At 35.4% G+C, this 27690-nt stretch overlaps 1 protein-coding gene across 3 annotated transcripts in view; it reads right to left on the reverse strand.

Moving 5' to 3' along the window:
* sba (six-banded) overlaps nt 1–27112 on the reverse strand; it is a 644101-nt gene extending 616989 nt beyond the window's left edge. For all 3 annotated transcript variants that reach the window (XM_067763162.1, XM_067763165.1, XM_067763163.1), the window contains exons 1-2: nt 24591–27112; nt 11027–12139 (exon numbers count right to left, since the gene is read on the reverse strand). In XM_067763162.1, coding sequence (XP_067619263.1) covers nt 11027–12093 — 1067 coding nt within the window. In that variant the 5' untranslated portion in view covers nt 12094–12139; nt 24591–27112. The remainder of the gene's footprint in view (nt 1–11026; nt 12140–24590) is intronic.
* Nucleotides 27113–27690: the final 578 nt, after the last annotated feature.

Raw genomic sequence — 27690 nt, forward strand, 5'->3', positions numbered from 1 at the left:
AATCATCAGTATCGAGAAAAAATTTGATTGAGCAATGTCCGTCCGTCCGCCCGTCTGTCCGTTAACATGATAACTTGAGTAAATATTGAGATATCTTCACCAAATTTGGTACACGAGCTTATCTGGACCCAGAATAGATTGGTATTGAAAATGAGCGAAATCGGATGATAACCACGCCCACTTTTTATATATATAACATTTTGGAAAACACAAAAAGCCTGATTATTTAGTAAGTAATACACCTAGAGTGTTGAAATTTGACGTGTAGACTGATATTGAGACTCTTGATAAAAATTTGGAAATTTTTTTAAATGGGCGTGGCACCGCCGACTTGTGATAAATTGAATTTTACAAATATTATTAATCATAAATCAAAAATCGTCAAACCTATCGTAACAAAATTCGGCAGAGGTTGCCTTCACTATAAGAAATTTGAAGAAAAATTTACGAAATCGTTTAAGGACCACGCCCACTTTTATATAAAAGATTTTTAAAAGGGTCGTGGACGAATAAAATAAGATATATCTTTGCAAAAAGAGCTTTATATCAATGGTATTTCATCTCCGAAGTGGATTTATAACAAGAAATAGGAAAAACTTCAAATTTTAAAAAATGGGCGTGGCACCGCCTTTTTTATGACTAAGCTATTTTCTATGTTTCGGGAGCCATAACTCGAATAAAAATTAACGGAACGTAATAAAATGGGATACACAAATTTTCCCTATAGCAGGAAATATTTCTAGGAAAAATGGACGAGATCGGTAAAAGATCACGCGAAAAAGAGTTTGTATCAATAGAATTTTACTTTCTAAATTGAATTATAACATTAAATTGGAAAACACTAAAATTTTTCAAAATTTTTTTTTTGTCTAAGCAATTTCCAATGTTTCGAGACCCATAACTTGAAGAAAAATTTACATATCGTAACAAAATTGGGTACACATATTTCCCTTATAGCAAAAAATTTTTCTAGTAAAAATGGATAAGATTGGTTAAGGACCACCCACAGTTTTGTATAAATGACTTTAAAAGGGGTCGTAGGCAAAAATAATAAGTTAAACCTTGACGAAAAATAGTTTTGTACCAATCGTATTTTTATTGTTGTGTTATATCTTTATTTTAAAATAAACAGTAGGGAAATCCCCATATCTGAAGGAAAACTGCATTATTACCCGGTCAAGGTCATAGGTGTTAGCCTCTGTATTCTTTTTGCTTCTTTTAAACGAAAATTAGTTCAGAATAGAACCATAAGTAGGTATATGTATTATTGCGCAGCCTTGTAACGTAACACTATTAAGCACACAAAACAAACAACAAAAGCATTTCAAGTGTACAGCTGGGTATGTAATGCTCGATTCCACCCGATCTTAGACTTCCTTACTTGTTTCATACATAAAACTAAAACAAAATGATGTTGGAAAAACAGTAAAATACCTTTTTATGCACAAACAACAAAATCACCCCACATTTAGCTATTAACAAGCCGATTGCAATACTGAGTTGCGAGTTGCAATTGTTAGTGTGGTTGAAGTTGAATGTAACTGCTTGTGCGCAAGCGCTGTTATAGCATCTGCAACCACGACTTCAAACCGCACAGCTAGAAAAAATCAACAAATTGTTGACTAAAACAGAGGAATAGGGGCAAATGGGAGGCGTAAGTGAAGAGAGAGTATCTTGTGCAAAGTAATCGATAATGAAGAAGATGTAGCAAAAGTTAACGACATCATCAAAGCTTTTTAAAATTTTTTTTTTTTTTTTTGCATACTGTACCTACTACACATTTTTTATGTCATAAAAAGTGATGCTAGCAGCCGCTGCAACATGAAGAAAAACAGTGTAGCTGTTATAAGCGCTAAAAGTGAATTGTTGCTGCACGTAATGTTGCCAGCTTGCAGTACTTGAATGATTACCTGTAAATGTGTATGTGCTATGTGTAGCAGCATGTTTAGTTGTTGATTGTTATTGGCGTTGAATAGTGGCTAGTTAGCTGATGCTCTTGGCCTGTGGTCAGTTGGGATTAAATGAAAATGCGAACATGCTCAAGAAGTCCAACTTCTTATGCCCACAATTGTGTGCATTCACTCACTTAGGAGTTTGGTTAGTTGTTGGCAGTTCAGCCGATTAAATATCATTTCCTTTTGTAATCTTCTTTATTCATTTTTTCAAGCTAAAGCCTTTTAAAGTCTTATTTGCAGTATTCGTGTTGAAGTTAAATGTTTTGCTGATTCTGTTGCCAAAGTAAGTGAATTAAGGAAGTTGTTAACACTTTTTTTAAATACACAACATAAACTTATGCCTAGCGATTTGTTGAGCTGTTTTTTTTTTAAATGCATGTAGCTTTCAGTTCTAAGAATGGAGTTCGTAAACAAATGGGATCGTAAAGAATGTGTAATAAACTGAGATGTATTAAAATCTTACTTTTAAAATATCAAAAGTAGGTCATTAATATTTATTAAGTTGTAAGAATATTTGGCAGCCACGTTCCTTTTGATTGACATAAATTGGAAACTGTGAAGGTCTTTGTCTATTTGTGAATTAACATTAACATCCTAGAAACGGAGAAGCACTCTTTCCAACAAGAGTTAGTAGGTAATTGAACAGTGAACTCGTTTCTCGACGAAACAAAATCACGCTATTTCATAATAACTGTCATTATATATTATGCGAAATCATGGAAATTGTGGTGGGATGATGGAAAAGCCCTTGGAAAAAAGTTCTGCGTAAGATATATGGTTCTGTACGTAATGCCAACGGCGTACATAGATGAAGGTTTAATGATCATATTTACACAGATATGAAGGAATGAAACTCAAATCTTGAAAATATTCCGAAGTCTACTGAGTTGAGAGGGGCAGCAGGAGAAGGAAGACTTTACATATCTTGGTGCTCCCAATTGGCGTAAGTAATCTAGAATAATTGATTTGTTAAGCGAAAGCCAAAATCACCTAGGCGTTTAAGCTCCAATTAATAGTGACGATAGTTATGTTGTGAGGACTATTTCGCTGTGGTGAAGAACCACTATATACCCAAAATTAAATGTATAGAGAAATTGTTAATTTTTTTCCTAAAGGCATGAAATGAAAATAAAGGTATGTCAACCACCTGAAGAATCAAGTCAATATGCAATGGTACTTTCGGTCAAGTGAAACTAAATTGATTACAAATGACCATGAAACCCTTATGCACCTATTCTAACTCTAGAAATTGTAATATATCTGTTTCTTGAAGGCATGAAAATCACCTGAAAATAAAAGTTGATATGTACTCGTACCCTCGATCTGGAAAAGTTTAGTCAGTAATTGATTCATGGTCGAGATCATCCCAAATTATAGTTCCAACTCTGACGCATTCAAATTTGAAGTGTGACCTATGTTCTCTGCCTTTCACTTTTTCGTCACTTTACATTGTACTCAGCGGACTATTTGCGTAGCAACCCACTTGGCCGCATTCGCATATAATCCTCCTTGTTTTCAAAAGATCACTTGCTTTAAGTTGAAAAGTTAAGCCATAAAAGGAAATTAATAATTGTAAATGTGACAGGTTGAATTACACAGCGCCAAGAGAAATGTATTAAGCGTTAGGTATAATATAATAAAAGAATTTACTACCTGATGTGAATTTTAAAAAGAATAACAACAATAATAAAATAAAACCAAATACTTCACAACAAAGCATAAACGATTTTCGAGTACCTTGCTTACAAATTTGAAAAGTTTCCATGTGCTGTAGTAAGCAAACAATATGTACTGAAAAGGTACCAAGTTGTGCTTTAATATAACCACACGTACAAGTGAGCTGATGAAAAAACAAAAGACTTTGTTTTAAACACACCCTCTAGTAAGACAAAAAAAATTCCACTTCTATTCAAAAAAATACGGCAAATAAACTTATTACTGGTAAAAACAAAATAAATTTATAGCGAATTCACCCACTCCATAATTACTTAGTTTAATGTAGCTTGGCGCTTTTTAGCACTTCTGAACAAATTTTGGCACACTAAGGAATTTTCGTACATACATTTTTTTACAGCAGCAATTGCAAGAATTCCATTTTGTTGCGTTTCCTGAGTCACGTACAACCTACGCAGACAAAAATTTACAACAAAACAAATATAACAAATGAAACAAATACAAGAGCCGTAAACAATTGGACAGGATATAAAAAACACACGAAATCAACACAAAGAAGTTTAGAATCAGTAGGAAAAAAGTGTTCAACTAAAGACAGTATAAACCAGCAAACAGTTGTGATACTTTATGAAATTATACGCTTATGTTGTTCTGCCTACGCACTGACAGCTGTGCCAACTTTATGTACCGTGCAACATGAATAATTTGTGTGTTTGTTAACATAGTACAGAGCAAACTGCTTGGACTTTTGCTAATATGCCTTCTGCAAGATAACGACCCGTCACAGCTATTCCGCATTCTTGAGATTTGTTTTTGGCACCATGCGCCACGCTGACTTTGAATACAATCCCATTGCGTTTCAAACGAATGCGAACAAGAAGAATATTGCTTGAAGAGTATACCTACAAAAAATTAAGCACAATTCACTACATGCATTTGGAGTTTGTAGTGTTGATGTAGGTGTGCATTAACGTTATGTGTTAGTGGCATAAACATGATTTATGACTTTTCCCGCTTTTCTTAACTACGCCGCATGCCAACAACATTATGCTTTTCCATACATATGTTTGTATGTATGTATGTTCATTTGCTGCTTCGTTTCAACTTTGTCTTCTGCAGGCATAGTTCCCACATACATCCAACAAACTGGCTGCTACATTGCGCTATGACCTGAAAAGGTTCAGCAACTCGTGTGGGAATGATGTGCATTACGCCTTTACTAGGCCACTGCTGAAGGCTGTGTCGCATTGTTTACAGCAGATTTGGAGAATGAAAAGAAGCAAATTACGTCACATTTAATGCAGAAAAGGGAGTTCCTTTGATGTTAAATGGTAGATTAAGATTTGTTGAAGTTAAATTCAGTTGTGGAAATACTGGGAAGCTGATGCTTAAGTCGATTTGTATTGTGAGGAATGTTTACGCATATGAATTTACATGAATGTTTACTGTTAATGTGTAGGAGTTCCCATGAATACGTAAGTGGTGATTTGCAAATACTTGAAGGAACCCCTTTTTGATTTCACGCTTCTATATTATGCAAAACTGTTTGTAAAGATTTTGTACATACATATGTTTACTTGTGTAGTTTATCTTATAAGAGTAGATTCAAAAAAAACGCGTGTGTCTTTTCATCCATTATCTATGACCATTGGAAGTTTATAAATTTCTAAAGTATTTAAATTGTGATTTTTTTGGCTGGCAGATTTATTTTTGCGTTCTTCAGTAATGTTGCTTTGTTCTAGGCTTCTACTACCGAATAAGTAAGTATTGCCCTCACTACCCCCTTCTTTTTCGGTGGCTTACATATGTTTAAATTCGTTAAAAGCTTCTTGACCAATTCCTTATAGCATCAAAGCAAATATAAAAAATCCGTCTATAATTTGCGAAAGCTACTTCTTATCTTAAGATATCCTGAGCAAACCTATTAATGTAAGCCGTTTAGCGTCAATTACATTAGCAAGGTTTCTTATATTTACAATACTCCTGATCTTTTTAAATGTTCTATAAATATAGCTATTTCGGAAATTAACCTATACCTATTTTTAGATATATCCTATTTATGTATTAGGCTTAGTCTTAAAGTAATAAACAAAACTTATAAATATAATTTTACGATTGTATAGCGGTCGGTACCAATTACCATTTTAAGCTTATTAATTTTGCACATTACAAGAGTAAACACTTCCTGAATAGTTATCTTCACTGTTATTTGCCCAATTACTTAGCACAATATCGAACATCATACAAACACGGGAGACGTACATATATTGTAAACTTCACTTCACTGCTGCAAGTTGAACTTCTGCATTAATCTTCTATGATATAACTTAAGGCTTCAAAGTAATCATCACAAAGACTCCACAGTATAGTGGTTAGTATCAGCCTATCCAAGATTTAAAGTAAAATTTAGATAGAACTTTTATTTACGCCTCACTTTCAGACGTTTAACGTTTAAATCATATAAACACAAAGATTTCATTGGAAACTTCTTCATATTATTGTTATAACCGTACACTTTGAACCATTTACATATTATTAGTTTATTGCACTTGACTTTCACTTCACTTTATTAATTTGATCACAGCAAAAGAGCATATCGTTAGCTTAATGTGAAAATGTGCTGTAACTTTTTAGGAATTTTACAGGAGGAAAAAAAAATGAATAATTTTTGAAATAACCTTTCTTTTTCAAAACTGTGAATGAGGATACCTTAGTTGCAATACTTTTGAGTGTAGAAGCTTTGAAAAAGATAAATAACAATCATGTATGCTAACCCAGCAGCTATTTTATGACTTAGCACAATTTCCGCACTTAAAACAAATTTTTTCCCCTGAGTTAGCACTTTTTACTCAATATGTTTCCCATCACTCCTGCCTTTTTAATGATTGAGATATAACACTAAAACTATATATTTCACAAAAAATACTATTTATTTGTCAAACTATTTCTAACGGTTCGGATCTGGACTCCTTTGCCGGATGGCGCGCAGACAATAATTTATTTTTAAATTCAAACAAATGCTCTGTTGTGTCTTATTCCATATAGACAACTACCACATACTTTATTTACAAACTAAATGCTAAATCTCTTAATCGTTGTCAAGAGAGTAAAGACTTGGGTGTAATTTTTGACACCAAACTCTCTTTTTCTAGTTACATTGACTTCATTGATTCAAAATTTGTTGCAATGGTTGGGTTCAGTAGACGTAACACCAGTGACTTTAAGGACCCTATGACGGTGAAGGTACTTTATATATCCTTGGTCAGAAGTGAATGTTGCTCAATAATATGGAATCCTTTCTATGAATCTGACTCCTATAAAATTGAGAAAGTTCAAACATTTTTTCCAAAAATTGCTTCACTGGTCAGACGGCCTCCCATCATATACCAGCAGGCACAAATTGGTTAGTCTTCAGGCTTTGCATGACAGAAGAACTTTTGTCTCACTCATGCTTGTCTATAGTGTAATAAACTTTAGCACGAATTGCTCTGATTTATCTAATTTGTTCATTCCATATATTCCACTGCGTGATCTTCGGCATAATAGATTATTTATCGAAATAACTCATAAAACGAATTATGCTATGAATGAACCTATAACTAGGACTATACATCTAGCAAATCGATTCAGTAGTGTTATTAATTTTAATAATAGCTTATATAAGTTTAGGCTTGAATTGTTTTCTATTTTTAACTAGTCTGTAAGAAAGAATGTAGTTATCGACATGAAAGAATTGAAGTGGATTATGTTCAGCGCAAAGCATTTATCAAACACCCAAGGCATGTCCCAAATGGGTGAATCCAATTTCAAGGAGTTGTGTTCGCAACCCACTCAAGAGGTTGCCAGCGCAATATATAGCTTCTCCAACCCAATTGTCAACTTCCCTTAACCGTGGCGAATCCTGTTTCATTGACAGCCGAGGCTCTGGCGACCCCAAGTTCCTCATAGAACTAAGGGGTGGGTAGGGCGGGATGGCCTGGAAGGTTTAATGTGGTCATATAAATCTTAATAGTGCTTTGTTACCGGAACGTACCGGATCTATATCCGGCAAAGGACCATCAACATCGGTATCACTCCCCAAAGCCTTCGGGGAGTGTCTTTATCGTTAATACAACAACAACAACAAAACATGTACTTTTAGACTGAATGAATTAAATAAGTAAATAAAATGCGCGCACAAAGAAATGACTAGTAATTCAGATCGATATTATTGACAGGTTGACTTAGCACATTCTTTTTAACAGCTGACGACTTAGCACATTTACACATCATTGCCCACAGCACGTAAAAATTAAAAATTAAAATATTTTTTTTTTTTGTGATCGATGTATTTTGAATTCAGTTTTAAAACTGCATTAAAATACAAATTTTCAAAAAAAGTGACTTAGCACATTTTCACATTAAGCTAACGATATTATGTTTTTGTTTCTTTATACAAAATGCATTGGTTTTCAGGTTCCAGATTTCAAAAAGTTTACTCGATAGTACAGTGGTTAGTGTGCGCCTTGCAATGTTTGCTCTATTGCTATATTTTCACTGAACTTTACTAACACGTAAGTTTATATAAACTCAAAACAAATTTTTCTATAAATTAATGCAGTGGTTAACATATTTAAATTGTACTTAACGTTAGCAATTATCAAGCTTCTCCAGTTCATAAATTAATAACAAAATAATTTTGTTTATCTACATGTCGACAAATTTCCAATGATAACACATAGGAGTACAATTTGTTACGGACTATATAAATAATGTACAGTATGTATAAAGTAAAACATAATGAAGAGTGTACCTAATAAAAAGTAAATAACTTTAACTTGTTTGTGTTTTATAAAGCACACACGTATGTATGTAGTATACAAACAGCCCTTACATTAAATATTACATAATCTGACAGTTTAAATAATACTAATTAATATTAATACACATTAGAGCAATTTTAGAAGGAATACATATGTATATTAATAAATCGTATTCTACTTTTCAATATCGTATGAAATATTTGTTTAAACAGTTAAGTAAATTCGAAGCATTTTTATTTGAAAAGTATACAGAATTCGTCCACCTTTTTGAGGCTTAACAGTAGCTTCCATTCAAAATCCGCCCTTTCACACCTATATTTGTGTATATATAGGTATGTTTCATACAAATAATCTCCCATAACATTCGAGTTTCTCAACTGACCAAAATGAGAATGTCGCATTATTGGGAACCGGGTGTTGGAGCTGTTTGCATTCTTAATTTTATTGCTTTATCTATTTATATATTGTATGATGAATATTCCCCCCCCCCCCCCCCCCCCCCCCCATATAACATTTACTACCGGATTTGTAAACAACAGACATAAATAAAATGTGAAAAAAGAGGCAGATGTTTACACTATTGCCGAATGGGCAGGCATTCGACCATACAACACTTTAACCAGGCACATGTTGGACGAATAACAACAGATATTTGTGCAATAACACAAACAAAACAAGCGAACATCCATATAACCGCGAAAAGCAAACAATCATACAAGCAATCAACGATACTAAAAGCAAGCAGCATACAAAATGTATGTAGAGTGGATGAGTGCTTCAAAATAGGATTGCATGACTGCGGGGAGACGGTAGAGTGAATTAAGAACTCTGCGAGTTATTATCGTAGCTTATTACTTATTGGTAATTATACACGATATCAGATACCATAAGTAAATATTGGCAATGGACTGATACTACTCGTGCAGTTTTTATTGGAACAAGAAAAATCACACAAGCCTAATAAACGTGATCGACTGTCACAAACTTAAACAAACATAAACGCACTCGACATACATAACTGGGGAAGTCAAGCGGTACTTATGAAACATGAAATGGAAAGCAAAATCTTTGCATGAGCAAAATGTACTACGTAAGTATGACGCAAATATGAAGATGGATTAGTCGAACTGGTAGGCACGCCTTGAATTCCTTTAACGCACCCCTTCTGCACTAAACAAATTATGAGCGCACGTACATCTTATTTCGAAGTACTGATTCAAAAGCGTCATATTTTATAATTATAAATTGTATGGGGAATGGAAATCTAAGAAATTTGCTATAAACCATTATTAATATATGACGTTTGTGCAAATTTTCACTTATAACAATTACTTAAGTCTTTGTCATTCCCCTCGCACATATGCATTTATGTGATCTAAACTAAACAATAAAAATAAATAAATGAAAGGTGCGATAACCTCCGAAGAGATTTAAGGCCGAGCTACTCTTCCAATTTGCGTCGTGCTCCTTTTAATTATTCCTACAAATTGGCGGGACAGACCTACTTCTTTTATGCCGACTACGAATGGCAGCGACTACTACTACGAAGATTTTGGGATAACGCCCCGGCAAAAGCAGCATCAAATTTTAGAAACAAGTTTTTCCAATTAGGAGAAAACTTTTCTAAGCAGGGTCGCCCCTCGGAAAACTAAAAAATTGCTAATATACTAATTGATAATACTATTGCTTGACCAATTTTCAGCTTATCTAGAGCGTGATTAATTATAATTTTGTTTAAGCATAATGGATCGATTTTCCATTCGACAAATACATTGATGATGGGGCAATGCCGAAACTGATTTTTCTTCAAACCACATTTGATAAGGGATGACGGAAAATCGTTCCAATATACAACAATTATCCACACTATCGGAAAATCAAAAAAACAAAAAGAATTTTTTTGAAGCCTTTAAAGATTTGGGCTCGCCGAGCTGTAGGGAAACAGAGTATAAAAACAAATATATGTATAAATTCGTCAGCATGAAACAATTATGTAAGCTTTCTTATAACAGAATATCTAGACAAAGGAATTGAGAAAGAAACTTATCCGCAAGTTACCCTTGGGATTTCGATGCTACCATCCTGTGGAGAGCATTTTTCAAAATACTTTCAAATACGGAGATTTCTTAAAGAGTAATTTTACGTCCTTCATTTTAAAGTTCTTTATTGGTAAGAGATGAGGATTTGCTGTGTTCGTGCAACAAAGAATGAGTTTACAAATCTATTTTCTTGGGCAGCTGCCTTGTCCACTCTGCAATATATGAGCAAGCAATAAACTTATCCTCGTAAAACCTTAAAATAATAGCACTAAGATCGGTTGCAGTAAACCTAGTTAATAGGTAAAGTCATAAATGAATACTCCTAAGCAGACAAAAATAACGACTCAGTCAGTAAACTTATTTAAACAGAAAAAAAATTATCAGCAGCTGATGTTATCTTAGAAGTCATCTTCAACTAAAAACTAGTATTCTGCTACAGCCTTACTATGGGCCTGATTTCAATTAGCATGAAATTCAGTTGGAAGGAGTCAAATATTTTTTTCCATGTTCTCAAGAGCAATTTACCATTAACTCTGTACAAAATATGTGTACTCACCTTATATAAATGATTTCATCATTGTTAGCCTGTCTTCGCCAACCAGGTGCTAAATTTGCAATGCTCACGGCACTCGGTTGAGCTACCGTAGAGTTTGTCGTAGTTACTGTAGTAGCAGCATCTGCAGCACCAGCACTCACATTATGGTTAGTAGCATTACAATTGGGATTACTAATTGCGACATGTTGGCGTGAGGCGATTGTGGGTGGTGCTGCCAATCCAACATTATGATTTATTTTTAATGAATGTTTTTGTTGTTGTTGCGTTTGCTGATGTTGCTGCAGGTTTTGTTGCTGTTGTTGAAGTAGTTTTTGCGTTTGCTGATGTTGCTGCAGGTTTTTTTGCTGTTGTTGAAGTAGTTGCTGTTGTTGTTGCTGCAGGTTGTCTTGTTGCTGTTGAAGTAGTTGCTGTTGTTGTTGCTGCAGGTTGTTTTGCTGTTGTTGAATTAGTTGTTGTTGTTGTTGCTGTTGGTGCATTATATCATTAGTTTGTTGTTGCTGATAAATATTCATTGGCTGGCTGCGAGTTGCATTGTTGCTAGAAACAAACACTGAATCACCATTTACCAACCCAGCTGGTAAAGATTGAGAGTGTACATTATGAATTTGTTGTTGCTGCTGTAGCTGCAATTGCTGAAAATTTTTTTGTTGCTGTTGTATGTGTTGTTGTTGTTGTCGGCGTTGTTTTTGTTGTTGCTGATTAAATGTTTGCGAATTGCTATCAGCACGCATATCGAATTTTGTAGTAGGTAACTGTTGTTGAGATTGTGTATTATGTTGCAGCTGCAGTTGCTGTTGTTGTTGCTGCTGTTGCTGTTGCAATAAAAGCTGCTGATTATTCATATGTTGCAATTGCATTTGTAAATGTTGTTGCTGCTGCTGCTGATGGTGTTGCTGTTGCAGTGTCAAAGCATGTTGCTGTTCTTGCTGATGTTTCATTGACTGCTGTAAAGTAGGTCGTAAAGAAATCACATTTAAATCTTGTTGTTGCTGCAGATGCAGTTGTTGTTGTTGCTGGTGATGCTGCTGTTGCTGACGCAATTGTTGGCCAGCACTGGCGGCAGCCATTTTTAATGCACCGAATTTGCGTTTAAATAAAATGAGACGCGAGTTTCTGCAATAGAAAATAAAAATTTATGTATTGCGATAGCATAGGAAATTAAAGTATGTTAATATATGCTTATATATGTGGGCCCTAGTTTATAATCGTTTTGTCGATTAGTCGAGTAGCAACTTTTTCTTGTACTGGGGGGTAGATTCAATAAGTTTCAGTTTTAAATGTGCACTTTCTTCATAATTTGAGTGAAAGAAAAATGTAAATTTCAAAACGCACAGTTACTGGAAACAGCGCCTTAAAATCGACTGGCTGGTATTCGACTTAAATACAGCATGCAGTCGACATATGGTCATTATTCGTATTAAATTTAATTTAAAAAGTTAAAAATTTAATTTAAAAAGTTCATAAATTTAATTTTTTGTCATACGAATTTAAAAAAATAATAATAAAATTGTTTGCTGCAAAATGAGTTTCTGGAAACTTAACTGGGAATGGTTTTTATACTCAGTTGAGCAGAGCTCACAGAGTATATTAACTTTGATTGGATAACGGTTGGTTGTACAGGTATAAAGGAATCGAGATAGATATAGACTTCCATATATAAAAATCATCAGTATCGAAAAACAATTCGATTGATCCATGTCCGTCCGTCCGTCTGTCCGTTAACACGATAACTTGAGTAAATTTTGAGATATCTTAATGAAATTTTGTATGTAGGTTCCTGGGCACTCATCTCAGACCGCTATTTAAAATGAACGATATCGGACATTAACCACGGCCACTTTTTCGATATCGAAAATTTCGAACAATCGAAAAAGTGCGATAATTCATTACCAAATACGGATTAAGCGATGAAACTTGGTAGGTGAGTTGTATTTATGACGCAGAATAGAAAACTAGTAAAATTTTGGACAATGGGCGTGGCACCGCCCACTTTTAAAAGAAGGTAATTTGAAAGTTTTGCAAGCTGTAATTTGGCAGTCGTTGAAGATATCATGATGAAATTTGGCAGGAACGTTACTCTTATTACTATATGTCTGCTCAATAAAAATTAGCAAAATCGGAGAACGACCACGCCCGCTTTTAAAAATTTTTTTTTTTTTAATTCAAATTTTAAAAGAAAAGTTAATATCTTTACAGTATATAAGTAAATTATGTCAACATTCAACTCCAGTAATGATATGGTGTAATAAAATACAAAAATAAAAGAAAATTTCAAAATGGGCGTGGCTCCGCCCTTTTTCATTTAATTTGTCTAGGATGCTTTTAATGCCATAAGTCGAACAAAAATTTACCAATCCTTGTGAAATTTGGTAGGGGCTTAGATTCTAGGACAATAACTGTTTTCTGTGAAAAAGGGCGAAATCGGTTGAAGCCACGCCCAGTTTTTATACACAGTCGACCGTCTGTCCATTCGCTCGGCCGTTAACACGATAACTTGAGCAAAAATCGATATACCTTTACTAAACTCAGTTCACGTACTTATCTGAACTCACTTTATATTGGTGTAAAAAATGGCTGAAATCATAGTAGTCATGGGTATCAAATGAAAGGTGTTAAAGAGTATTTTAAAAGGGAGTGGGCCTTAGTTCTATAGGTGGATGCCTTTTTGAGATATCGCCATAAAGGTGGGCCAGGGGTGACTAGAATTTTTTTGTACGATATGGGTATCAAATGAAAGGTGTTAATGAGTATTTTTAAAGGGCGTGGGCCTTAGTTCTATAGGTGGACGCCTTTTCGAGATATCGCCATAAAGGTGGACCAGGGGTCACTCTAGAATTTGTTTGTACGATATGGGTATCAAATGAAAGGTGTTAATGAGTATTTTAAAAGGGCGTGGGCCTCGGTTCTAAAAGGTGGACGCCTTTTCGGGATATCGCCATAAAGGTGGACCAGGGGTGACTCTAGAATTTGTTTGTACAATATGGGTATCAAATGAAAGGTGTTAAAGAGTATTTTAAAAGGGAGTGGGCCTTAGTTCTATAGGTGGATGCCTTTTTGAGATATCGCCATAAAGGTGGGCCAGGGGTGACTAGAATTTTTTTGTACGATATGGGTATCAAATAAAAGGTGTTAATGAGTATTTTTAAAGGGCGTGGGCCTTAGTTCTATAGGTGGACGCCTTTTCGAGATATCGCCATAAAGGTGGACCAGGGGTCACTCTAGAATTTGTTTGTACGATATGGGTATCAAATGAAAGGTGTTAATGAGTATTTTAAAAGGGCGTGGGCCTCGGTTCTAAAAGGTGGACGCCTTTTCGGGATATCGCCATAAAGGTGGACCAGGGGTGACTCTAGAATTTGTTTGTACGATATGGGTATCAAATGAAAGGTGTTAATGAGTATTTTATAAGGGCGTGGGCCTTAGTTCTATAGGTGGACGCCTTTTCCAGATATTGACATAAAGGTGGACCAGGGGTGACTCTAGAATTTGTTTGTACGATATGGGTATCAAATGAAAGATATTAATGAGTATTTGAAAAGGGAGTTGGCCTTAGCTCTATAGGTGGATGACTTTTCGAGATATCGCCATAAAGGTGGGCAGGGGTGACTCTAGAATTTTTTTGTACGATATGGGTATCAAATGAAGGGTGTTAATGAGTATTTTAAAAGGGCGTGGGCCTTACTTCTATAGGTGGACGCCTTTTCGAGATATCGACATAAAGGTGGGCCAGGGGTGACTCTAGAATTTTTGTGTACGATATGGGTATCAAATGAAAGGTGTTAATGAGTATTTTAAAAGGGTGTGGGCCTTAGTTCTATAGGTGGACGCCTTTTCGAGATATCGACATGAAGGTGGACCAGGGGTGACTCTAGAATTTGTTTGTACGATATGGGTATCAAATGAAAGATGTTAATGAGTATTTGAAAAGGGAGTTGGCCTTAGTTCTATAGGTGGATGACTTTTCGAGATATCGCCATAAAGGTGGGCAGGGGTGACTCTAGAATTTTTTTGTACGATATGGGTATCAAATGAAGGGTGTTAATGAGTATTTTAAAAGGGCGTGGGCCTTACTTCTATAGGTGGACGCCTTTTCGAGATATCGACATAAAGGTGGGCCAGGGGTGACTCTAGAATTTTTGTGTACGATATGGGTATCAAATGAAAGGTGTTAATGAGTATTTTAAAAGGGCGTGATCCTTAGTTCTATAGGTGGATGCCCTTTCGAGATATCGCCATAAAGGTGGGCCAGGGGTGACTCTAGAATTTGTTTGTACGATATGGGTATCAAATGAAAGGTGTTAATGAGTATTTTAAAAGGGAGTGGGCCTTAGTTCTATAGGTGGATGCCTTTTCGAGATATCGCCAGGGGTGACTCTAGAATTTTTTTGTACGATATGGGTATCAAATGAAAGGTGTTAATTAGTATTTTAAAAGGGTGTGGGCCTTAGTTCTATAGGTGGACGCCTTTTCGAGATATCGCCATAAAGGTGGACCAGGGGTGACTCTAGAATTTGTTTGTACGATATGGGTATCAAATGAAAGGTGTTAATGAGTATTTTAAAAGGGCGTGGGCCTTACTTCTATAGGTGGACGCCTTTTCGAGATATCGACATAAAGGTGGACCAGGGGTGACTCTAGAATTTGTTTATACGATATGGGTATCAAATGAAAGGTGTTAATGAGTATTTTAAAAGGGAGTGGGCCTTAGTTCTATAGGTGGATGCCTTTTCGAGATATCGCCAGGGGTGACTCTAGAATTTTTTTGTACGATATGGGTATCAAATGAAAGGTGTTAATGAGTATTTTAAAAAGGCGTGGGCCTTAGTTCTATAGGTGGACGCCTTTTCGAGATATCGACATGAAGGTGGACCAGGGGTGACTCTAGAATTTGTTTGTACGATATGGGTATCAAATGAAAGGTGTTAATGAGTATTTTAAAAAGGAGTGGGCCTTAGTTCTATATGTGGACGCTTTTTCGAGATATCGCCATAAACGTGGACCAGGGGTGACTCTAGAATGTGTTTGTACGATATGGATATCCAATTAAAGGTATTAATGAGGGTTTTAAAGGGGAGTGGCCCTTAGTTGTATATGTGAAGGCGTTTTCGAGATATCTACCAAAATGTGGACCAGGGTGATCCAGAACATCATCTGTCGGGTACCGCTAATTTATTTATATATGTAATACCACGAACAGTATTCCTTCCAAGATTCCAAGGGCTTTTGATTTCGCCTTGCAAAACTTTTTCATTTTCTTCTACTTAATATGGTACGTGTCATACCCATTTTACCAAGTTTTTTTCTAAAGTTATATTTTGCGTCAATAGACCAATACAATTACCATGTTTTATTCCTGTTTTCGTATTTGGTTTATAATTATGGCATTTTTCGTAATTTTCGATATCGAAAAAGTGGGCGTGGTCATAGCCGGATTTCGGCCATTTTTTACACCAATACAAAGTGAGTTCAGATAAGTACGTGAAATGAGTTTAGTAAAGATATATCGATGTTTGCTCAAGTTATCGTGTTAACGGCCGAGCTGAAGGACAGACGGTCGACTGTGTATAAAAACTGGGCGTGGCTTCAACCGATTTCGCCCTTTTTCACAGAAAACAGTTATCGTCCTAGGAGCTAAGCCTCTTCCAAATTTCACAAGGATTGGTTAATTTTTGTTCGACTTATGGCATTAAAAGCATCCTAGACAAATTAAATGAAAAAGGGCGGAGCCACGCCCATTTTGAAATTTTCTTTTATTTTTGTATTTTGTTGCACCATATCATTACTGTAGTTGAACGTTGGCATAATTTACTTATATGCTGTAAAGATATTACCTTTTCTTTTAAAATTTGAATAAAAAAAAATTTTTTTTAAAAAGTGGGCGTGGTCGTTCTCCGTTTTTGCTAATTTTTATTAAGCAGACATAAAGTAATAAGGGTAACGTTCCTGCCAAATTTCATCATGATACCTTCAACGACTGCCAAATTACAGCTTGCAAAACTTCTAAATTACCTTCATTTAAAAGTGGGCGGTGCCACGCCCATTGTCCAAAATTTTACTAGTTTTCTATTCTGCGTCATAAGCTCAACTCACCTACCAAGCTTCATCGCTTAATTGCTATTTGGTAATGAATTATCGCACTTTTTCGATATCGAAAAAGTGGGCGTGGTTATTGTCCGATATCGTTCATTTTAAATAGCGATCTGAGATGAGTGCCCAGGAACCTACATACCAAATTTCATCAAGATACCTCAAAATTTACTCAAGTTATCGTGTTAACGGACAGATAGACGGACGGACGGACGGACGGACATGGCTCAATCGAATTTGATATATATTTGATGATTTTGATATATGGAAGTCTATATCTATCTCGATTCCTTTATACCTGTACAACCAACCGTTATGCAATCAAAGTTAATATACTCTGTGAGCTCTGCTCAACTGAGTATAAAAATGTAATTTTATAATGAAAATATATAAATTTAAATTGATAATTAGAAGGTGGACGGCGAAATCGACGGTAAAATAAAATGTAATAGTACATTTACATATACCATAAATCAGTGGGCCCGGAGCATGCGAGCAAAGATCATAGTACGTTGAAAGTGCTGTGGATGCACTAAAAAAGTGTTTTAGCGGGAGGGGACTGTGCGATAGCAATACCACACATACCTACATTCCACACAGATGTTTTGTTTTAGTTGATATGCAATAAAGTTTTAAAATCCATTAAATATGTTTTCCGGATTTGTCCTCACGCTTTTAAAATGCGTCTTTGAGAAGTAAGCTAACGAACTGAAATGGCCAAAATTAGTTTGTAACGATTGATAGTGCCTCAATTTCTACTTTCAAGTTAAAATAAAAAAAAAATAAATCTAAGGCGCGATAACCTCCGAAGAGATCTAAGGCCGAGCTTCTCTTCCAATTTGCGTCGTGCTCCTCTTGATTTTTCCCTACAAATTGGCCGGACGGGACCTACATGTTTTATGCCGACTCCGAACGGCATCTGCAAGACAGATGAGTTTTCACTGAGACCTTTTCATGGCAGAAATACAATCGGAGCGCTTGCCAGACACTGCCGAGGGGCGACCCCGCTTAGAAAAATTTTCTTCTAATTGAAAAATCTTATTTCTAAAATTTTGATGTTGCTTTGCCCGGGAGTTGAACCCAGGGCATACGGTGTGATAGGCGGAGCACGCTACCATCACACCACGGTGGCCGTATATAAAAAATTGGTAAGGCCGGTTCGGCCGACATAAATTTTAAAATTAAAATTTAATACATTTATAGATACACAAAACTCTAAGTAAAAAAAATAGTTTATTTAATAATTTGGGAAAAATTTAAACAACGTGTCATCAGGACGGACAAGGCGACAGCTGTTTCGATTATACCTTGAAAATCTCTGCAAAGCCTTTTCTCCCGGGAGTGGGATTTGAACCAGCACTCCTACGATGGTTGAAGTGTTATAAACGCATTCAGCCACGTCATGCCTTAGTTGTTGTAAACCTTATCCCAACTGCCTTCTTTGCATATTTTCTTTATTCATAGTCCATACTTCGTATGACATCATGTGGTAAAGTTATGCGTTGGTAAGGCGGTTTTCAAAGAAACTTGGTGTTTTATTTAATAATTTTGGAAAAATTTGGTGTTGTTTTTGTTCTATTTATAGAACTACAACAAAATCAATGTTGTCTATTTGCATGAGAAAAGGCTTTGAAGTGATTTATAAGTTATAATCGAAACAGCTGTCGCCTTGTCCGTCCTGATGTGACGTTGTTTACATTTTTCCCAAATTATTAAATAAATTATAAATTAAAAATTGCTTCAAATAAATGTTTTCATACATTTAAAGCAAAAATGGTAATCCCCGCTTAAAAACTCATAAAAACTAGTTTTGTTGAATACCCAACTTAAAATAAATATTTCAATCAGATTACAAATTGAGCGTATAAACCTTTCGACCTCCTATTTTTAAACAATTCAATTCTCTTTTCAATAAACTAAAATCAATGACACTCATAAGTTTTTAAATCCATTAACTTTTGTGACTTTTCAATGAACTCTTCAGTTTGAGCAAAAGTACGCACATAATAGTTTTGCTTTCAACGTCAACTACAAATTTACCTGCCACATTTGCACAACATTGGAGAAACAAAAAAAAATCATGCCTCATACAACATAAACATATACAGACAGATATTCCTAAAAAGGTATAACATTTGAATATTTTGCTGAAATGTTTGTTATTTCTTTTCGCCCATTAAACCTTCTAATCTGGTGCAGGTAGTTTAGGTTTACAAAAATATTTCTTTGCGCCTTTACTTTCAAGTGTTGCGCTCTGATGACTAAATTTCGGATTATCTTCAATCAGTGCGGGTTATTCCCGCATATTTTTTCCATTCGATTAATTTTGTGAAATTTCGATGAGTCAGAAGAAAAAAACAAAACTTCATATATCATCGAGATGATGGGTGCCACTGGCGTTAACGTCACAATCCTTAGGGATTATTATTTTTTTTTTTTTCAGTTTGTATTTAACTTCCTCTATGAATGGTTTCATGTGTATGCACACAAGTACCACACAAGTGGTTGTTGGTTTCTTTTTGTTCAAAGATTTACATACAAAGTTAATAATGCAAACAATTTTGTTTATCAACTGTTGACAGATACAAGATTAGGTCACCTTTCTTCACTTCCTTTTTAGTTTACATACCAGTGAAGTTATTACAAACTGAAAAGCAATATTTTTGTGATATTGAGGTTGAAGAAAGTAACCCATTTAAAATTCCATTGAAAGATATAGCTATTGGCGCTGCTTTCCATTGAATTATAGCATATCTCCACTTAGGGCACGTTTACATATGCACTAATCTACAAAAAATCCTCAATAGATAATCAATGCGGTATATATGTTCCATCCCTGGGAACTAGATTATTATTTGTCAAATTTTAACGTTTCTCTTTCATTTCGTGCTTCTAATTATAGATTACACTCTAGAGGTGGTATTTTTTCTATGAAAAAAGATCGGAATCTCTTAAATGTGTTCATAATTACCAATTATCTAAGGGAACAATTTATATTGGAAATCTAGTTATTAAATTAACGATTAGGACTTAAATACGAAAATGAAGATAGTCTCTGTATATGTAAACTAGGTCTTAGGGCTTTATTCAAGATTTAAGCATCTGAAGGATTTAACGTTAAATCGCACAGGTTTTACCTCGAAACACAGAAGATTAGTATATTTATTTTGGGCCAATTTTTGGTTACAATTGTAATTATTTGGAGCTTTTCGGCCGATAAAATAAAGACAAACCCCAAGGTTTCTCTTTTCCTCCTACACGTTTCGATTAAATTTTTTCATCTTCATCAGGGAGACTGTATATTTGTCATAAAATATGACATAAAACAAAACAAACATTAACACATTAGTTAGCATTACACAATTCACATCACTAGGTTGTTAACGTACTACTAACATTCAATTTATAACATTGAAACTTTAACATTTAAACATAAATAAACAAAATTTTACATTTTTTTTACTGCCTCCATTCATGTTTAAGTTAAATCTTCAACCGTCATAAATGTTTTAGGTAAGGCAGCCTACAAAATACTATATGTTATGACATTGTTTGATAGGAAAATATTTAGAAGTAGCAGCATTAATGAAAAATGTATGACAGATGTTTTTTGTAAATTTTTTATGGCCAAATATGAGTAAAATAAAAAAATATACCAAAATAGAATATCTAGATACAATATCATGGTTAAATTATGTGGTTGGCTCATCTGTAAAGCAACAAAATATGTCTGTTCAAATTGTCAAAATCTGTGTATTGGGGTTGGTGCGAATTATATGGAATGGAAACATAAAACTTAGCAGTTTTTGTATGTGTAAGAAAATGTTGCAAATGTGATGGTTTCATTTTGAGTTTGCCATCTCCTTTTGACAATCCCTTCGGCCATGCAATGAAATAAATAAAATCAGCTGATGAGATGAGCCAACCATATAATTGATACAATTTGTTTTTGCTATGAAAATGTATGTGATTAATTCGAAAATGTAAATTTTTTTTTGTGGCTGGAAAACTGCACAGATACTGAAACTGTGCGCGTGGCCCCATTTTATAGTTTTTTTAACCCGAAATAATAAAACGTCAAATGAGACAACGGGGGCAGTTAAAGCTCTAGTTGGAGATATGCCATAACAACTAACGTAAGATGCATGGGGCATTCTATAAACTCTGGTAAAGTTGTCTTAGTCATAACGCCTTAGCGGTGCCTTAATTATTTATATTTGAAAATGTCATAAAAAAAAGAAAATTTAATTAAAAAAAAACAAGTAAGGAAGGCCAAGTTTTTCGGGTGTAACCGAATATTACATACTCAGCTGAGAGCTTTGGAGACAAAATAAGGGAAAATCACCATGTAGGAAAATGAACCTAGGGTAACCCAGGAATGTGTTTGTATGACATGGGTATCAAATGGTAGATATTAAAGAGTATTTTAAAGGGGAGTGGGCCATAATTCTATAGGTGGACGCCTTTTGGAGATATCACCATAAAGGTGGACCAGGGGTGACTCTAGAATGTGTTTGTACGATATGGGTATCAAATTAAAGGTATTAATGAGGGTTTTAAAAGGGAGTGGCCCTTAGTTGTATATGTGAAGGCGTTTTCGAGATATACACCAAAATGTTGGCCAGGGTGACCCAGAACATCATATGTTGGGTAGTTACCGCTAATTTATTTATATATGTAATACCACGAACAGTATTCCTGCCATGATTGCAAGGGCTTTTGATTTCGCCCTGCAGAACTTTTTCATTTTCTTATACTTAATATGGTAGGTGTCACACCCATTTTACAAAGTTTTTTCTAAAGTTATATTTTGCGTCAAAAAACCAATCCAATCACCATGTTTCATCCCTATTTTCGTATTTGGTATAGATATATGGCATTTTTTTCATTTTTCGAAATTTTCGATATCGAAAAAGTGGTCGTGGTCATAGTCGGATTTCGCCCATTTTTAATACCAAGATAAAGTGAGTTCAAATAAGTACGTGAACTAAGTTTAGTAAAGATATATCGATTTTTCCTCCACTTATCGTGCTAACGGCCAAGGGGAAGGACAGGCGGTCGACTGTGTATAAAAACTGGGCGTGGCTTCAACAGATTTCGCCCGTTTTTACCGGCATAGAAGCTATGCCCTTACCAAATTTCACAAGGATTGGTAAATTTTTCGACCTGGCATTAAATGTATCCTAGAGAAATTAAATGAAAAAGGGAGTTCTTGTTTGGTGGAAAGCCACACAAAAAACAACATACCTCAAAAAATTAGAGGTATACAGACTATCGATGCTTAGCATTACGGGAGCCCTGAAAACAACCCCGACGGTTGCACTGTATGCCATTCTGCAAATTCCAACTGTAGACCTGGTAGCAAAGAACATAGCATTTACAACCGCAACCAGGCTCGGTGCCTCGGGCAGCTTGAGCGCCAACCATATGGCCATAGTAGTATAGCGACATCAATCAGAAGACGAACAGACTACCTGATTCCCTATCTGCGCTTCGAGGGAGATCTTAAGGCCACAATAGAGGTGGACGGGTGGGCCAAAGGTGTGCAAATGGCCGACGAGGCGATAGTACACAGATGGTTCCAAAGTAGTGGAAGGATTAGGGTCTGCGGTATACTGTGCTGATCCGGAAATAAGCAGATCCTACAGGCTGCCGGATTACTGTGGCGTTTTCCAAGCGGAAATATTATCCGTAACTAAAGCAGTATAAATCCTGGAAGAGAATAGCTTAAGCTGCAACCGTGTTAACTTTTATATTGACAGTCAAGCAGCAATTAAGGCAATAATCTCGCATAGCATAGCATCTAAATGCGTGTTAGAGCGTAAGCAGTCTCTGGAGAGAATCGGGACAGGGAGAAGCATACATCTATATTTGGTCCCATGGCATATGGGAATAGATGGGAATGAAAAAGCGGACGAACTAGCTAAAAAGGGCGCTTCCCTTGAAGCTTGCTCCGTAGACGTCCTAATTAGACTGGGCGAGATTAAGCGAAGGCGAGAGGTGCACACGATTGACCAAGCGGGAAAGGCGTGGGCTCAAGCGCGGGGCTGTAAAGTGTCGAAGATTATGTGTAGGTCTTATAACCTTAGACTAACAAAGTTGCTTCTATCATTAAAAAGAGAGGACTGTAGACTTATGACGGGTAATCTGACTGGACACTACCTTCTGGCGTCACATGCCTTTAAAATAGGCTTGGTCAGTGATAGCAGATGTAGGAAGTGCGGGTTGGAGGAGGAAACGATCGAGAACGTTCTGTGCTCGTGCCCTGAACTTGCCAGGCTAATACTCCAGCTATTAGGAGTGACACAGCTGTCAGATCGAGAAGCAGCAAGTGGCTTAAGTCCTAGGAAGCTCCTAGTATTTGCCAATAGGACGGAGTTATTTTATAACATAGGTCCTGGTTTTTGATAGGGTTTTTCAGTTTGGTCGTTACAAAAAAACTTTGGTAACACTACGGACTCAATCAGTCTATGTGAGGTCCTCATGGACCAGCCAGTTCAACATAACCAAATTGAAAAAGGGCGGAGCCACGCCCATTTTTAAATTGTCTTTCATTTTTGTATTTTGTTGCACCATATCATTGCTGGAGTTGAATGTTGACATAATTTACTCATATACTGTAAATATATTCAATTTTTTGTTAAAATTTTACTTTTGAAATTTTTTTTTAAAAGTGGGCGTGTTCGTTATCCGATTTTGCTAATTTTTATTTAGCGCACATATAGGAATATGAGTAACGTTCCTGCCAAATTTCATTATGATATCTTCAACGACAGCCAAATTACAGGTTGCAAAACTTTTAAATTACCTTCTTTTCAAAATGGGCGGTGCCACGCCCATTGTCTTAAATTTTAGTAATTTTCTATTCTACGTCATAAGGTCAACCCACTTACCAAGTTTCATCGCTTTATCCGTCTATGGTAATGAATTATCGCACTTTTTCGGTTTTTCGAAATTTTCGATATCGAAAAAGTGGGCGTGGTTATAGTCCTATTTCTTTCATTTTAAATAGCGATCTGAGATGAATGCCCAGGAACCTAGGTACCAAATTTCATCAAGATACCTCAAAATTTACTCAAGTTATCGTGTTTACGGACGGACGGACGGACATGCCTAAATAAATTTCTTTTTTCGCCCAGATCATTTTGATATATAGAAGGCAATATGTATCTCGATTAGTTTATGCCGTTACGGATTACCGTTATGCGAAAAAAATTAATATACTCTGTGAGCTTTGCTCAGCTGAGTATAAAAGTAATAAATCTGCCAACTCACAATATTTATGGGTTAATGGATTTGGAGAAAAACCAAAGCTAAATGGTTATTTTTTTTATTTATGGCTATGGCTAAGGCATTATGGAATGGCACCTTTGACCATTTCCAATGGGTTAGTTGGATCAGCTGTTTTATATGGATATCTAAATTGCTAAACTATTTAATCTGATTGATATCTAAACATTAGCCAATCACTACTCACCTGTTTACGCAATATTTGTTTTGAATCAACCGTCGAACGCTTCATATTCTAAAAGAAGACATCGTTAAACCAGTTTATAAATGTATAGGGCGGGTGTCGCTGGTGGTGTTGCACGGGCGGATTTACACGAATACGATATATGAACGCGTTACTATGTACATCACAAAATACATATATTTATCATCGGCGATCAATAAAAAACATATTTGGATTGGAAAGGAATCAATACGAAAACGATTCTCACAAAATTTTTTTTTTCGTTTTAGGTATTTCCACTCTTTTTTATATCACAATAAAACTGTGTCCAAACGTGTGAAAAAATTCAAGAAATTTACAACATATCACACTTATATTTACAAATAAAATAACAACAAAATGTTGACATTGTTTTGTATTTTATTTATTTTGTTTGGAAATTTGCCAAAAGAAAATGTAAAAATTTAGACAGTTGTATCGTTGCATTCGTGATGTTCGAACGTAATGTATCTCATTTGCTTACTAATTTTCTTCAAATGCGATGAAAGATTTTTGAATTCGAATTTCTTGGAGAATTCGGAGTTTACAGCTGAATTACCAATATGCTTCAGTAAAAATGTAGTATTAACGTATTAATTTCATTAATTTTAACACTACTGATGCTTTTATAACTTGAACAATTTGATTATTCTTTACATTTAGAGCAAAATGAATTAAATGATGAGCATAAACGATTTAGCTGCAGCTTATTTGATTTAATTAAATATTATTTGGTTACTTTCCTCCCCCAGCACCGAACAGACGAGAAAATTGTTGTGAAAGAGGCGCGAGAGTTAACGAAACGTAACGCGAGAGCCGATCCGACGAAATAATACACCGATTATGATAAAACACGGAGAGTCATGTAAGACAACACGCGACGACAACAACACTAGGCACACACTGTGTTTGGAAAGCTTTGCTTATTTTTTTTAAGATTGGGTTGTTGGTAACGTTTTTCTATGAATACGGTGAGAGTTGAGGGTGGCACTCTACTAGTCCATACGACAATGGCAGCAACAACACCCGCGAAAGTAGGTGAGTGGAGCACACACACCTAAAAATGTTTGTGGCTGCCTAACGGCTGTTTCTATGTTCACTCACTCCCTCCAGAGTTATTTAGCCGCTAATTTTGGTATATAATATCGACGACTCTTTGGATTTTCACACTTTTACGCTTTTTTAACTTTGGTGTAATACCGAAGACGATGCAGCTTCGTTATTTCTTTGATGTAGCTTTTTTTTTTTTTCTTGTACACAATTTTACGCTTTGACAGCGCTAATTGTACTTTACACGAAATACCGTTTTAGTTAGTGTTCATTTATTTTTAGTTGAGCTATTACTTGCTGCACACTTTATAGAATGAATTTGGCTGCTGCTACTAGGGTGTTCAGTTTTTTGGTAAGGGTTGCAGGGTGTGCTTCATAACTAAAGGCACAAATGCATTTTTTTCGGAAATACCGATACGAATTGGTATCGTATGCCTTTGAATTTTTGCAATTTTTTCTCTTAGTTAAACCTGTAAGTTTTATTTGATTTTGTATGCAAGGTTACTACCTATTTCTTATTACTATTTTTGAATTTGCTACACAACAACAATACCACTCCGACTGAGATGAAATATGAAGGTTATATGTATGTATCTGCGCGAATACGTATTAAATAGCACACCTGTCCACTGCGGGGCGTAATGAAGCGACCGTTATGTATGCGTTTATATTAGGAACGCTTGCTAAACGGGTAGGGGACTTTTTCAATTTTTTAGCACTAATTACTAGCGCATAGCAGCTGTTTATAGCTTAATTATGCTTTTGCTGCTGCAGTCGAACACACATAAGTACATGTCTACACTTTCCTCTTTATTATATGCACGACTACTTTTAACGCCTCTTTTCGCTATGAATGACCTCAATAGGCGCATACCATTTTTTTATTGCTGTTTTATTTCTTATTGACATTCATATTAGATAGAAAACATATTTATGCCATTCTTGTTGTACACTTAACGTTTTCTTTCTCTTATTATTATTTCAATTATTTATTGCATATTTTATGCTATATGCCACACTTATTTTATTTATTTTAACACTTGCGAAACATTTAATCGTTTCAATTAATTAATGAAAAAAATGAAAACAAAAACAACTTAAACGATTCACTTTCGTAAATGAATTTTTAAATTTCTTCTCTTCGGCAACTCATACTCTTGCTTTGTTGCTGCATTTGCCACTTCTTCTCATTTATTATATATTTTTCTACTCTTTCCACTATTCCTCTTCCCATTCGCATTCACATAAAATCACTCACTCTATTTTTCTTCAATTTTATTATCAATGAAATAACAATTTGCTTTGCAAGTCGCTGCAAATGGCACTTTTTATTTTAAAATTTTTCACAGACAATTTTAATATTTTCCAAAATTTGTCCACTTTATATTAGCACAAATTGTTAGTAGTTTCGAAAAAAATTTACGCGTAACCGCCGTACCGACGTGCGCTTAACACGAAATTCATTACAAAAGTGAGTTAAAAATTTGCTGGCATTCGGTTGTCGCTCACTCGTTCATTCATCGTTCGTTATCATCGGACATTCGCTTTTGGTGAGTGACATCGGTTTTCTGATTGCGCTTGCGACATCTGTTGTGGATGAAAAATGCAATCTAAAATAATTGGAAGAATTTTTGAGCAAAACAAAAATTGTCAAAATACAAATTAGAACCGGGTTTTTATATCTTAGCCAATGAAAAACAGAAGCAGTTTAATAGAATGTAAAACGATTATAAAAAAAATTCAGAAGTATAAACCAAGCTAAGAATATATTAATAAATAAATAAGGTAATAGTCTAGTTGAGGGGTCGACTGCAAATACGCTACCAAAAACATCGAGAGAGGTGTCAAAAGACGCGTATTAATCAGAACAATAATCCGAAGGCGGAAAAGAAAAATTTTATCTCTGTCTGAGATATTTGCAGTTGAAGTTGGCGAAGTTGTGCATCACCGTGGCGGTAGCCATGGTTATACCACACACCCGGACTTGGCATGGCGTAGCCCAGGGTTAATTTTTTATAATCGCGGCCGAAGGCCG

The sequence above is a fragment of the Eurosta solidaginis genome, chromosome 1, assembly GCF_040869045.1.
Source record: "Eurosta solidaginis isolate ZX-2024a chromosome 1, ASM4086904v1, whole genome shotgun sequence".
Lineage (NCBI taxonomy): Eukaryota > Metazoa > Arthropoda > Insecta > Diptera > Tephritidae > Eurosta > Eurosta solidaginis.